Source organism: Schistocerca piceifrons, chromosome 2 (genome assembly GCF_021461385.2).
Source record: "Schistocerca piceifrons isolate TAMUIC-IGC-003096 chromosome 2, iqSchPice1.1, whole genome shotgun sequence".
Classification (NCBI taxonomy): Eukaryota; Metazoa; Arthropoda; class Insecta; order Orthoptera; family Acrididae; genus Schistocerca; species Schistocerca piceifrons.
Window position 1 is genome coordinate 388,597,090 of NC_060139.1, and position 16,156 is coordinate 388,613,245.

The following is a 16,156-nucleotide window of genomic DNA, read 5'->3' on the forward strand; positions in this document are numbered from 1 at the left end:
CTTCCCCTGGGCAGTAATGTCTCTGTCTCCATTTGCCATCTCAAACTGTATTATCTGACACATTAGTGGATCATTCACACACTTAGTTACAAACCTGCTAAATTCACCTCTGGCTCTTAAATAAGCTGCCTTTGTTCGTATGGCCTGTCGATGTCAGCTCCTGAATGACTTAACAATACTTTGTAAGCAACTTCTGTGTCTTACAATCTGCTTGTAAAACATCTTGTTAGATTCAGTCCATCAGACTGAACCAGTATTCACCTACAGATACTGTCAGGAATCCTATAACCATAATTTTGCTCTGGAGTTGAGTTCAATTTGTAGCACCTGTTACTATTACTGCTACTACTACTACTACTACTACTACTACTATCACTATTACTATTATAATGTAGAGCTCACATTGAGATCGGTCTATGCCTGTGGGCCACCTTTGTAAAATAAAACAGGAGGTCTATGTACATATTCAAAAGATAGAGAGTCAAATGAGAAAAAGCAACTGTGTCTTTCATTTTAGCGAAGCTTTATTCATTCATGAGTTGTTGCATTTGTACAGAACTAGCCAAATGCTGGTGATAGCACATATAGGCTTTAGGAAGGGTCCAACATGTGCAACACATTGTAAGGTTGTTGTTATCCAGTTCTCCCATTCCTCATGGAATACAGCCTACACACTGTATGTACTGGAATGTGGATAAAAGCATGAACAGTCAGCTCCCTGGGGTTGCAAGGTTTCTGATCTTCAGTATGTACATAGTCACCTTCACTTGTCCCTGCATATATAAATCTATTTGTGGCCAAATTTTTGATGTACAGCTGACCACAGATTCCTGTGAGATGTGCTGTTTACTTCTCTCTGGATTCTTACTGAATGGCTCTAGAACAGCAGTTGACGTTCCTTCATCCACAGGCATTTTTGACCATCCAGCATTCAGTTTTTCTATGACAAAGTCAGTTTCATGGAATTTCACAAGAACTTTCACCACTAGACTAGGTGTATTGGGTGGTCTGTCTGGTTGTCTTGACTAAAATCCCCCCCCCCCCCCCCCGATAACATGGCTGCTCCTGTCCCCTGCACCTTTGTTTTTCTTGTGTAATTTGCTGTATGTTTGATTCATCAATGATTCCTGTTCTATTTAAAAATTATAATTATGAGTTATGTACAAGATGATAGCATCAAAAATATCCACCATGTTGATGACATAGCCTCATACATCATGCCACTCCTCCTCCTCCCCTCCACCCCCCCTCCTATCCCATTCTACTTGATTTTAAATTTCTGTTTATCTATCATTTTTGTTTTAGAGGGGTATTTCACATCTCTGGACTGCTCTGTACTATGAATACTGTAATGTTATATCACTGAAGAAGTCGCATTAGATGTAAGACAGCTTGTCAGTTGAAATAAAATCATAAATTTAAAAAAAGTGACAAAACTGAGAAATAAGTTTTTTTCTTTTACAACATATTTCACTGGCAGACAGTGGAATTTTGTCATTGCCCACTTAAAAGTGCTGTAAATGGAGGAAATTTGGGGGTCAGTGTTGCTACAAAGACATGGTGGAGTGAGCAGTGGTTCCAAATGTGTTGCAGGCTGGGAGAGTTGGCTGGCTGCCCATCACCGCCCCGCTGCCCACCCAGCAGGTACCGTGCACAGGCTGGCCTCTGCAACAATGTGCGCCGACCACTGTGGGGCGCTGCGGGTACACCCTTCCTCAGGCTCGCGCCGCCTGGTTACACTGATGGTGAGTACAGCACAGCAAAGGGCTTCCCGGGGGGGGGGGGGGGGGGGGAGAAAAAACAACCAACCTGATCAAAAGTGTCCAAATCTACTTGAGAGGTAGACACGGTGAAGTCACCTACTGTGGAGATTCATCTGTTCCATTCCCTTTCCTCTGTCTACTTGACATCCTTGGTGTACCTAAACCATCTATCACATTCAACTTCTCTAACAAGCAGGTATCCGTGGCCCTGCACCCAACCTCTCCAGTCATTCCTTACATCTGTTCTGCAAACTGAAGAACAAGCAGGGGAGTCCACACTGTTTCTACCCAGCTGTGTGACCTACTGCAAGCATAAAGTAACTTGGTACGTTACACAGCGAATTCTAGGACTACAAGCATGTTAGTGGATAAGCACATTTTTAGTGCAAAAGCCATTCCCCCCCCCCCTCCCCCAATCCCGTTTGAGGACACTCCTCGATCTCTTTTCAAGATATCTCTCTTCTCCTTCCCCTCTCCTCTCTTCACCCCTCCCTCTCATCCCTACCCCTCCCCTCTCCTTCCCCTTCCCATACATCATACAGGGTTGTCATGGTTCTGGTGGAACTAGCCCACTTGAACTGCTAAACAAATTCAAGTGGCAATAGGTCAGTTAAAATGGTGGAACTGGCATTCATATGTCTACTGCAATGTTGGAAATTGCTCATTTGTACTACTTAAAATTACTGTATTTCTAAATTCAGGGTGGTGAAATTAGGTCAGGTAAAAGTATGGAATCAGCATTTTATATCTGCTTTTATAATTTGTTCATAAACAATTGCACTGGAACAGGCACTTGCTGGAGCAGCAAGTGAGCACTTGAGCAGGCAGTATCCACGCATGAACTGCACAGGCCAGGATCCCTGCCATACCACTGTGCATCTACTGGCTGGGCACACCAGCTGGCTGTTTTGTGCGAGCTCCCTCCAAGTTAAAACTTGTTCTTCACTCCCCCCTCATCCACCACCACCACCAGCATCACGACTCCTCTAATGGCTAGTAAGACCAAGCTCTCTGCAAGTTTTGATTTGCTCATCAGTCTCACTTGTGGGCCAGCTTGTCTCAGAAGAAGATACAACAGCTTTATGATACCCTTCTCATCCAAATCAATGCATAACTCTAGGTCAGAGGGATGCAACACCATAGCGAAAAGTGGGCTCATCCTGACAAGTTATTTATATATTTGACTCAGTTTTGCAATCACTGGTATAAGATCACATACCCTTTCAACTCCTGAAGCTTCATTTTATTTCTTGCTCCCCTTCTGAGTGCTTCACTTCTTTTGTCAGGAAGGGTATAGGTATCACTTCAACCATGGGCTCTGGTTGAATTGGATAATGTGGGTTACTCTAATCAGTTCCATATCCAGTTTAAGACATTGACAAGGGGTTTCTGTGACATATAATATGTTCCTTTTTTCTCCCCAGGGAAGGGGAAAGAGAGGGGAGGGGGTCACCTGGAGGGAATGATGGTGATTTTTATAGGGAGGGTTGGAATCAATGTACCATTTGCAATATTTCCTACAGTGCTGTATTGCAATGGCATGCTGTATAGTTTTGTAGCCAAGGTTGGCAATGGGCAGTAACACTACTTATTGGTGTAAAGTCATGAGACTTTGTCAAGTTATATTGTGCTTATAATCCAGGCTGTTCCACAAAGTTATACCAACATTTCTGCAATGTGTCTTTCAAATCAGTGGCAACACAGTGTGCTGACATCCCTGTGAATGTTTATTTTTCACTAAATTCATTAAAACTTCACAAAAAAAGAAGTTAACAAACAGAACTTATGGAAGTCACCATACGTTGCACTTCACTGCTAGATATGGAATTAATTCTTAGTCTGCCTGATGGCAGCTGTAGCATTCTTCCAGGAAAGGCCACTTCTCCTACCGCAAATGGTGTTTCCTCTTCAGTTTACAGATGGACTATAGGATATGTCAGTCTGCTGGATACTGGGACACTTGACTGTTTGGGAAAATAAGCAAGCAGATAAAAAAGCCAAAGACTTCTGTGCTGTGAACACGACATGACATACTGTTCCATTTGCCTGCATGCTGTCATCTTGCTCTTGAGCCAGGCAGTCATGCAGCTGTGGGAGAAGTGGCTACCAGTGAGGCACAATAAGCAGAGAAGTTAACTATCCATTCATTGCACACTGCATACGTGTCAGTCCAGTGGGGTGTATTTGCCTTGACTTGCCTCCAAATATGACACTGTACATGAACTCATGGCTTCAGTTTTGTAACGCTATTGATAAATCTGTATTGTTTTTTATTTTTATTACAACATCCCTCTGTTTCACAGTATAAATAAACAATTTTTTAATAAAACCTGAACTAAATTTTGTCAGCATAAGTTTTGCTATAAATACTGTTTATTTTTACACAAGACAGAAGGATAACTATACAGAGCAAAAATGTTTCGTGGATATGGGGTGTCTTGATAGGGTATGTAAATAAAGCTATCTAAATGAGGTAACTGTCAATAGGTATGCTACACACCAAATGTACTGGTAATGCGGTTATGCTCTTAATTAACAAGGCTACTAGGAATAGTATTGTAATCTATGCTTACTTATGATAGTTTTCAGTAGCCCACAGTAGTTTTACTGCTCTATCTTTTAGTCCATTTATCAGTTAGCTACAGTTAACAGTTAAACTGCTTCAGCTCATTCTGTTGCCTATGTCATTTTCATCATCCTCTGAATGTCTTTTATCATAAGTTTTAAAAATGACAGTAAACATGATTTTTGTACATCCATGTCTGTGTTAACCACACTTACCTCATAAAAGATAGTAGTGCGGGTGCTAAACACCTGCCTGCTGTGCACCGAAGCCATTGGAGCATCAACAATTCAAATCTAACATCTTCACACCCATTCATACACTGGAAGTCAAGCACTTCATTTTCACCTCCCTGACTTAGATTTCATCATTGTTAACCTTCCCATACAGCCAACTATTATACCAAAATGTCTTGGACTATCTCTTGCCTACAAATATGTCTGGTGACACTGTCTACTAACCCCCTTAACAACAAACTTACTCCACTAAATAGTCTAACTTAAAGTCATTTACCTCTAAGTGCTGCTCTGTTATTCTTGTAATGTACTGCCTTGCTTTTAATAGACTTTTTAATAAAAATAATGACATTATTATGAAAAAGATAGATTGATACTCACCATATAGGAGAGATGTTGAGTCGTAGATAGGCACAACAAAACAACTGTTAACAAGTAAGCTTTCAGCCAAAATGTTTTCTTATGAATTAGACAACATGCACACACATTCATGCAAACACAACTTGCACACACTTGAGCACTGTCTCTGGCTGCTGAGGTGTTTGCCTCTGTAAGTTACGATGTAATAGGCGACAGAAATAAGAAACGTTACACTGTCTGTGGAGCTATGAACATAGTTTATTGTATTATTATCCAAAGAGTTACAGAAAAAAGATATAATTTTTTAAATGGAACAATAGTTGTTTCTATCATACAATGGAATCAGTAACACCATCTGTGTATGTATCAATTTAAATTACATTCCTACCACTTTTAGTTTGGGAGCTACAACCCCTCAAAGTTTCAGGAGCAGATACCACACGCTGTACATAATACATGGCTGTGTGGTGGGTGTTGGATGTTCTGGTGGTGGAAAGTTGATTTAAATGAGATCTTCAAATGTGTGTCTATGTTCCTGAAAGTACAATGCAATGCGCCGTCTAAAGGATCTGTGGATGAGATGTAACATCGCCGGTGTCGCGGAGCAACATGCGTCCTCGATGTGCCATTTTAGATCATCTGGGGATGTGGGCTCAGTGACATAAACATGATCCTTTAGATATCTCCTCAAAAAGAAATCTAATGGTGTTGAATCTGTTGACCTTGCAGGCCATGAATGAGGACCATGGTGCCCCAACCACCTTACTGCAAACCTGTTGTTTAGTTCTTCCACAACAGCACATGCAGAATGGGCTGGGTGACCATCGTGCTGCATTCACATATGGACTCTCGTGTGTAGACACACATGTTCAAGGAGATCACCCAAACTGTTGACTGCAAATGCATGATATAACTCACTTGTCAGTGCACCTGGGAAGTAGTGTCGACCGATGATTTCATCCCCAAGGATTCCACACCATACATTAATAGACCATCTACGTTGACAGTCAACAGGTTGTACCCACTGAGGATTGTCTGCGGTCCAGTACTGCACATTATGGCGATTCACTGCACCATAATTTGTGTCATCAGAGAACATAATACCTTGTAAAGACTCCAGCATGAAATTACACATGGCCCATTCACAGAATGTAACTCTCACATGGAAATCGTTCCCATGCAGCTCCTGGGTCAGTGACAGGTGGTAGGGGTCAACCTGTGGCCATATACTATATGCCACACAGATGTGAGACTGACACCAGCGACTACAGCAACGGCTCATAAGCTGACATGAGGATTGTGGTGTACTGCAGCTAAAACAAACACCTCCATCTCCTCACTTCTTGCAGTTCTTCGTCTGTTACTGTGGCGCATTACCAAGCTGCCTGTTTCCCGAAGTCGTTGTTCGGCACTTCATCTAGGATATTTCATGGTGTACGCCACGACTGCTTCAGTGGCATTGTGTTGGCACTCGCCAAGCATCAGCAACGCGTCAACTTACTCTTTGTTCATGTATGCCATCTTCATCCAATATCAGTAACTGTGGTATATTGAGCCCTGTTTGTTTGTGTGGCTTGAACTGTTGGGTATACGGCCATGTGCAGCGACAGTCAGCAGTCCAACAGCGCATCGAGAAAGCTTCTCACTCCGTGACACCAGTGACATTACAACTCAGCCACATCACATTTAGAAGGCGCATTACATTATGCGCAGCGTGTGTGGTATCTGCCCGTGAAACTTTGAAGGGTTGTAGCTCCAAAACTAAAAGTGATAGGAATGTAATTTAAGTTGATGTATACACAGCTGGTGTTACTGATTTCAGTGCATGGTAGAAACAACTATTGTTCCATTTAAAAAATTCTATCTTTTTGCTGTAACTCTTTGGATAATAACACAATAAACTATGTTCATAGCTCTGCATACAGTGTAATGTTTCTTATTGTGACCTAACACAATAAATATTTCCATTGCCTATTACTTTGTAACTTACAGAGGCAAACACATTTAGTGAAACACCCTGTATGTTGTCTAACTCGGAAGAAAGCTATTTGGCTGAAAGCTTACTTGTTAACAGTCTTTTTGTTGTGCCTATTTATGACTCAGTGTCTTTGCTGTATGGTGAGTAGCAGTCTATCCTTTTCATAATATTATTATTAATCCAGCCTGGATTTTCCATTATTTAATAAAAATAGTAATAATTCACTGCACGTATGTGTATAATATCACCTATTACAAGTACTGCAACTGCATAGCAGGTCTCAGTGGTACACCACAGCCTCCTGGTCTGCCGCCACCACAGATGGCAGCAGCAGCACTGACCAAACTACAGGCTGGTGTGAACGAGCATAGCTATGTCACAGGTCTCGCTGCTGTGTGGGGTGACATGCTAGCCCACGATCTAGCAGCCACCATCAACATTAGTAAGTCATCTGTCAACAGGTATCTGTTACATTGTTTACACTCGACACCCACCAGCAGAAATAAACTTGTATTTGTTCAACAGATTCAGTGGACTGCTGTACTCACAATCACCCTGAGTGCTACCCAGAGAGGAGCAATAAAACGTGCAATGCCTATATGAGGTCATTGCCATCGATTTCAGATGACTGTAAACTAGGTGAGTGTTCTAGAAACATAGTTTATTGTTTTCTTTTCTTCTTGCTTATAATCCATATCATCTAACTTGACCTTTAGTGTTTTATTCATTTTCTTGCTGTAATGCAATATTTATTTATGTTCCAGAAGGATTTCACATTTTAATATAAAAGTCATCTTCAGTGCACTTTTTAGTTGCTCATCTGTTATGCTAAAACCTGTAATCAAATATTGTATTGGAGCAAGAAGAAGACATTTGCATTTATAAAAAGAATAAGTATCTACTTACTATAGAAAATGGCCACCCCTAAAAGTTTGCTGTAAAGTCAGTTTCATGATGCCTAGTAGTTTAATAATGATAAAACAATTGCTAAAATGATCTCCATGGTCAGCTGTAAACATTCTACATCTTACAACAAAATGTGTGAAGAGCTATCTGTAGCTCTATTTCATACCGTAACCAGCAAGTTAAGTATGTGAAAAAAATGACATTCCATGATGGTAAAGATACACCGTGCTCTAACAAGTATGTTAGAATGATAGAGTGAGGACAAGAGCACAGATTTTTTAAAAAAAAAAAAAAAATAAAGAGCATAGCATTGTTGCTAATACACAGGTGCTAAACAAATACAGAAGCATATCGTATGCCTTATACAAAAAGTTTTGTTAATTTTCAGTGCAGTGTCTGAGAACTGTCAAAGAGTCCCAGGAAGTTTCATTACTGTGAAGAGATAACTATACAAAATATTCAGCTGCTTGTTAACCATTCTGGTACTGAAACACGTGGTAATGGAAAAAAGACCAATATTCTTATTTCGGTTTTTAGATATTTTTGTTCCACGGGAGAAGACTGTTTCACCATCCTCTTTCATCTGACTATTGCAGCAGTGGAAGTAGAAACAATAAATGTATCACACACTTAAGTGTTATTGTGGTTGCAGTCGACTCAAGAGAGGGTTGTTTTGAATCGTGATGGGGGAAACAATTTTATTGTTCTTATCTGATCTAGTAGTGGAGGAGAGGTGGTGGTGTAAAATTCCTGATTGGCATGCTTTATGTTATTTTTGTGGGTTAAACCTCTCCACAGTGTCTCATGGAATGAGATCATGTAACTGTTGTTTGTAAAACGCTCCTTGATGGGGACATTAAGCATGATCCCTTTGGAGTTATTTGAGAGAGTGAGGCCCTGTACTGGCATTAGTGTTCACCATCTCCCTTCATTCAGCCAGCCAGAGAGGCTTCCATTAGGCCATGAGGCACATGAATAAACAAATAAGGAGAAAATAATGTTATTAGCAGTATTTTCTTCAGTAATTCTGTAATGTTTTCGAATTTTTTGCAGAGGTACGAGAGCAGATGAATGCAGTGACAGCTTTCCTGGATGGTTCAGCTGTATATGATGAGCTGGGACCATCTTATCGCAAAATGGAAGAGGGAAGGGTTGACGTAGATGCATGTTCAAGGTCAGTTCCATTTCTAGGTCATTATTATCTGACCTATCTGAATGAGAGTGCTTGGTAACGGAAAGTGTTACACTGGTATCCGTCTGGAGCTTATAAAAATCTGTGGAGCTGTTCATCACATAATGAGTATTAAATGATTAAAAGTTTCATTTCATTTCAAACATCTCCTTCATCGTTATCATCATCATCAGTATGAAGTGTGATCTCCTTGGGCACAAATGCATTCTTTATTCATTATGACATGGAAACTAATGCCTCTGGCCATCATCTTGAGAAGTTTGTTGCCTTGCTTGAAACACATGCTGTGGTAGTTCATGAAGGTTACTGTCTGGAACCTGAAGTATACATGTGTACATCGCATCTCACATACACTCTTTGGCTGTTACATTAGGGAACTGGGCAGGACACTCGAGCATCCGTACATTCCTAAACATGTTTTTGGTATGAACTGCAGTGTGGGTCTTGCATTGTTCTGCTAGAATGTGCCATTTGGTATGCTGGTTATAGAGAGTAGGACAACAGGATTTATAATTCTTGCCTCATCTCTGTCAACATTCACTCTCTATTCAACAATCACTAAATTAGTCCTGGTGTCACACCCAATAGCTCCCTATCCAATGATTCCAGAAGTTGGTGAGGTTTGGGTCCCAATAATGACTGCGGCCTGTGTCATAACAACAGGTTGACTACAGACGCATTGTAGTCAACCTAACTGCCAAAAACTGATGCAAGACTCATTGCTGAACAACAGAGAATACCATTCAGTGTCCCAGTTGACTGGCTTTATGTTAGTATGTGTTGTCCTGAATCCATCTCATCACCAGACATTCTATAGTCATTGCACTACAGCCAACTCTCTGTGCAGTCTGTCAGTATGATGCTCCCATATCTCTCATGTCAGCAGTTTGACTTTTTGAAAAATCCTTCAGATGAGTACAACAAAACCAAACAGTGAGAAATCCAGGATAGAATGTAACAGTTTATGAAAAGGATATTTGCTGCTCACCATATGGCAGAGATGCGGAGTCACAATCTCCATCTATTCTTGTCTTCTGCAGGTCTTTTACGGCAAATATAATCAATAATCTATTTTAGATCATGTGATTCTCAGCTGCCAATGTAATTGCTTCTCTACACAGCTCTTTCCAGATCCATGTTAATGATGATTTCATAGATAATGTCCGACTAGCCTGTCATGTAAGTGTTTTCCATAGACTTATTGAATACTTTTCCTGTACTTTTTTAATTCATTCTTGCTCTATGCAATTTACGTTTTTAACATCGATTCATATTTCAGTGCTTTCAGTTTATTTAACACCAGTTTGCCAGTGAACCACATTTCACTTCCGTACAATGCTGTTTCTCTGACATTCACTTTTGCTTTGTACTTCTTGCCGGGCTTATACAAACATACAAGGGACCCACAAAAGTAATGTATGCCTCAACTCAGATATCACTCACTTTGTAACAGAGAAATCTACTATGGTAAACCACTGTGTTAGCATGTGTCTTGTACAGGCATTGGTGCCATGGCTACCACAACATTTCATGAGGTGTCGATGCGAGCTGTCACTATTCACCTTGCTCGCTCTGGTGACAACATTGTGGGGCTGGCTGTAAGGCAACAGCACATTCAAACATCGAAAGACAGAACCGCGTCAGGGCCTACATACATCACAGATGGTCAGTGCCACCTCAGCACACTGATCAATAAACTAACTTCATATAATCCCAGAATGGAGAGCACTCTTCCTCTTTTTGCTATTGTTCTTCCTTCTAGTAACTTGAACTTTGCTCTTGTGATGAATTATGATTTGTATCTTAGATTCAGTGTGGGAAAAAGAATATACAGTATACTTCCTAGGTTCCCTGTGATACTACATATAAATGTCTTATGGTATACTACATATAAAGCTAGGGCTTATGAAGAATTTAGTGAAAGTGATGAATCAAAGACAAGCTTTCAAGTATTTAAAGTAGTAATTCTCACAACTCAGTGATGCTACAACCAAAGAAAGAATCTTCATTGTACTGCAAATCCAAGAACTGTTTAAGGAAGGAACATTTAATAGGTTCTTGGATGGAAAAGACAAAACAGCTTGCGAAACCTTCAGAAATGTTACTGGCAATTTCTTGGGAAATCAGTGAGCTGAAAATTACAACCTAGCTGTTAATGAACTTTTGAGGACATTCTGAGAGCTAGGTTGTAACATGCCACTCAAGATCCACTTTTTAGGCTCCAAACTCAACTTCTTTCCAAACAATTGTGGTGCTGTGAGTGATGAGCGCCCAGAGTGCTTTCAAGACATTTCAGCAATGAAAAGAATGTAGCAGGGCAAGTGTAGCTCATCTGTGCTTGCAGACTATTGTTGGAATGTCATGAGAGATATGCCAGAAGTCAATTACAAACTTAAACCAAGGATTTTATGTATATAAACTGAAGCAACAAGTGAAAATTTGTACCAAGGCCTGGAATAAAACCCAGGTGTCCTACTTACTAGGCAAGTGTATTAGCCACTAATCCACCTTGGCACAGTGGTTCACACAACTAGATGGATTACTGTGGCATGCCACCCTCCTCAATCAAAATTCTTACTGCTGCCCCATTCTACTTTAAACTCTGCCTTACGCGCTTCAGTCTATATACATAAAATCATATCTGATTGAGACCAATGAAGTTGCCAAAACTGTGTCATTTCATTTGGAAAGCAACAACAAAGTAGAGCTTCAGTATCTGATCAGTTCATACAATCTTAAATTAGTAATTCACCTATCCACAAGGATTACATTGGGCTGTCAGGCATAAATAGACAATACATATATAGTCATAAGTATGTGCCATAGCTTCAACGTCACCTGAGGTTTGGATGGGTTGTCAGACCAAAGTTAATGACCAGAGACTTACTGGAAATCCTTAAACATAAACTGCAGTGGGTGGACTGGAGTCTTGTATACAGACTGAATGAAATTGACACTAATTTTAATATGTTCATAAATGAGTTCTCATCCCTCATTGAAGAGATTTTCCCAAACGAGTTTGTTAGAAGCAATATGCCTGCATTCCTGAACATGCCCTGGATCACAAAGGGAGTTAAACAGTTATGCAAAATAAAGAGGGAAGACCACACATTGCCATATAAAATATTTAAAAAATGAATTGACACACACTGTATTCTTGTGGGCTTACGGCAGACTGATCAACGTGGTAAGAAACAAATAAATAAATATCACTTCTGGACAAATCTCCAGGTTAAGATCAGAATAATTACAGTACGCACAGAGGCATTTACACAATCATTCTTCCTGTGCCCCATATGTGAATGGAATGGGAAGAAGTGATAATAACTGGTAAAATTGGAAGTACTCTCAGCTATGACCTTCACAGTGGTTAGCGGAGTATGAATGTAGATGAATCTTTGACTCCTACATTAGTTGCCTGATTACTTACTGTACCTGGAACAAATGTTCCTCTAATGTAATTAACAAGTAGCTTTATAAGCTGGAAGAAAAATGGTTATTGGAAATTCATTACAATTTTGTAACATTCGTTTGGGTATGTCATGACATTAAAGTTACTGATATCGACTGCAGGCCACATTCATACTCCAAAATTATGATGAAAATTATGGATATGGTGTCTATAAAACACTTATTTTATGCCCCATATTGGGGGATAGCTTTGTAAATCCTTCCTGCTATCTCCAACAAAAATTATATCTATAAAAAACAGGCTCACCAAAATGAACATACTAAGGTAAAATAAATGTGGAAAACGTTTATTTATTATGTGGCTGCAGATACACTTGGAGCAAGGGGTTTGTGCAAAAAAGACTTTTCAAGGGATGAAGTAGAAACTTCCCACTGGTCTCCACGATCAAGGATACAAATACTAACTTGATACAGGAATATGTTTTCATATTCACTTCCAAACAAAAAATTGAAAGAAAATAATGTAAAATTAAAAAGACCTTAATTTGCAAATTTTCTGTAAATTAATAAGAACAGTTAATATCATAAGAAGAATGAGTACCTGTTCGGGAATGGAAATTCAGTAAATTTTTGGTATGTCATCTAATGGCCAGTTTCTCTCTGCAACTGCATTGGTATAGATATATGATTCATCACTTTGATTTGTTATAATATACACATACCATACTATACAAGTAATTACTCTTGAAGAGATGTCATCTTTATAGCTTTAATCACATATAACCAATTTGAAATATGAGAACAGCATCAATATATGATTACCACAGTGGAGCAGAATTTGTCAACCAGATTTTAAATATAAATGTTTTTCTTTAGGTGCCAAGAGAAATCTGCATTAGGGGCTCTTTATTCTGTACTTCTTCAAGAGCATAACAATGTAGCATCCAAACTTGCTGCCTTAAACAGCCATTGGTCAGATGAAACTGTATTCCAAGAAGCTCGTCGAATTGTTGTGGCTGAGATTCAACACATAACTTTCAATGAATTTTTACCAACAGTCCTGGGACAGGTCAGTATAAATTAAGGTCTCTGTTTACTTTACATTCAATTCTTTTTAAGAAATGCACCCACTTTGAAACCTTTTTTCTGGAATGATATCAGTTTATTAATAATACCCATGAATATAGTGTATTTGTTAACAGAAATTATTTTATGTGAAAACATAGTTTGATTTTATGAACACAAACACTGCAGAATTTGATTTTCACAACAATAAACACTTATAAAGTTATTAAAAATATTTTTGCAAGACCCAAACTATTTTCATAATACATTGAAAGTATTAGATTCCTAGCAGTCACAAGATTAATAAAATATGTCCAATAAGTATGCTTGTTCATGTTTTAGCCATTCAAACATTTGTCTATTATCAATGACTTCACACACACACACACACACACACACACACACACACACAGAGAGAGAGAGAGAGAGAGAGAGAGAGAGAGAGAGAGAGAGTTTCTTTTATTCTGCATTTCATTTTAGTTATCGTAACACCTGATTATTATATTTATAGGTAAAAACTGCACTTACCAAGTGGTAGGCTATTTAGCTGTATAATATGCTGTTGTATTCTATTTTTGTTACATGTGCTGTGCCTTAAAAATTGATCATATAAATTAAGATTATAACCACCCAACATTTTTTATCTGTGTGTGAACTATTACAAAATAATTGTAGATATTTTTGCTGTAACTCATTTTCCAGGTTGTATCCCAGAGGCCGGAACTGAAACTTAAAGAACAAGGGTATTTTACAAGTTATTCAAGCTCAAATCATGCTGGAACAATCAACAGTGTGGCAACAACAGCACTCCAAATTTTCCGTTTCATGGTACCTGAATCACTGGTATGTCTTTTGAATGTTTTCAATTAAGCACTGTTAAAGCATTACTAAGGCTATAATTCTCACACTATGCTATGGAAATTTGATATAAAAGTTACAGATAAATAAATTGGTTATGTGCACCAAAAGCTTTGATGCTGTAACAGCAACAAGTAAATGATGATACTAAACCATAAACTTAGAAAACAGCAAGCTTTCTCACTTTATTTCAAGAATAAAAAGGAGAAACTGAAAAAAAGGAAAATGTTAAAAGACTTTTCTTGAAGGAATATAGCTTGAAGAGAAACTTCTAACTCACAGAGCATGATGTAATGTGTGATAGTTGTGTGAAGTGCTTTCATTTTGTGTGAAGTGCTTTCAAATAGTCTCACACAATCAAAGCTACTGGATTTAAGACCACAGATACACTGAGGAGCCTAAACATTACGACTAATGTCCACTGTGAGATTGAATGCTGCCACCTGGTAGCATTGTGGGGATGCAATGTGGTAAGGAAATACACTCCAAGACAAAAAAAAGCTCTGCTAAGAAATTATCCAAATGGGACAAAAGTTGGTAGATATGATGTACATTTACAGACAAACAAATGAATACAGTTTTGGAAAAATTGGATGATTTGTTGAAGAGAGAGAGCTTCACAAATTGAGCAAGTCAGTAACACTTTGGTCCTCTTTCAGCCCTGATGCAAGCAGTTATTTGGCTTGGCACTGATTGATAAGAGTTGTTGATGTCCTCCTGAGTGATATTGTGCTAAATTCTATCCAATTGGCATGTTAGGTCATCAAAAGCCCGAGATAGTTGGAGAGTCCTGCCCATATTGCTCAAAATGTTCTCAATTGTGGAGAGATCCAGCAAACTTGCTTTCCAATGTAGGCATTGGCAAGCATAAAGATAAGCAATTAAGCAATAGAAACTCTGGCCATGTTTGGGCAGTCATTATCTTGCTGAAATGTATGCCCACGATGACTCGCCATGAGCGGCAACAAACTGGAGCATGGAATATCATCATCGTACACTACTATGCTGTAAGGGTGTCATGGATGACAACCAAAGGTGTCCTACTGCAAAAAGAAATGCCACCTCAGACCATCACTCCTGGTTGTCATGCTGTGTAGTTGGTGGGCAATAGTCAGGTTGCTATCCCACCCAGCACTGTCATGAAGAGGCAAAGTTAGTTCTCTTTGCTGATGATACAAGTATAGTAATCACACCTGAGAAACAAGAATTAACTGATGAAATTGTCAATACTGTCTTTCAGAAAATTACTAAGTGGTTCCTTGTAAACGGACTCTCACTGAATTTTGATAAGACACAGTACATACAGTTCCGTACAGTGAATGGTATGACGCCATTAATAAATATAGACCTTAATCAGAAGCATATAGCTAAGGTAGAATATTCCAAATTTTTAGGTATGTCCATTGATGAGAGATTAAATTGGAAGAAACACATTGATGATCTGCTGAAACGTTTGAGTTCAGCTACTTATGCAATAAGGGTCATTGCAAATTTTGGTGATAAACATCTTAGTAAATTAGCTTACTACGCCTATTTTCACTCATTGCTTTCATATGGCATCATATTTTGGGGTAATTCATCACTGAGGAATACAGTATTTATTGCACAAAAGCGTGTAATCAGAATAATAGCTGGAGTCCACCCAAGATCATCCTGCAGACATTTATTTAAGGATCTAGGGATATTCACAGTAGCTTCTCAGTGTATATACTCTCTTATGAAATTTGTTATTAACAACCAAACTCAATTCAAAAGTAATAGCAGTGTGCATAACTACAATACTAGGAGAAAGGACGATCTTCACTATTCAAGATTAAATCTAAC

General features: G+C 39.0%; 1 protein-coding gene across 1 annotated transcript in view; it reads left to right on the top strand.

Annotated features, from left to right (window-relative positions):
• Nucleotides 1-16,156, top strand: part of LOC124776325 — a 413,854-nt gene that overhangs the window by 252,775 nt on the left and 144,923 nt on the right. Inside the window, exons 5-10 of the mRNA XM_047251263.1 lie at nt 1,594-1,745; nt 7,178-7,342; nt 7,426-7,539; nt 8,860-8,980; nt 13,286-13,478; nt 14,177-14,317. Coding sequence (XP_047107219.1) covers nt 1,594-1,745; nt 7,178-7,342; nt 7,426-7,539; nt 8,860-8,980; nt 13,286-13,478; nt 14,177-14,317 — 886 coding nt within the window. The remainder of the gene's footprint in view (nt 1-1,593; nt 1,746-7,177; nt 7,343-7,425; nt 7,540-8,859; nt 8,981-13,285; nt 13,479-14,176; nt 14,318-16,156) is intronic.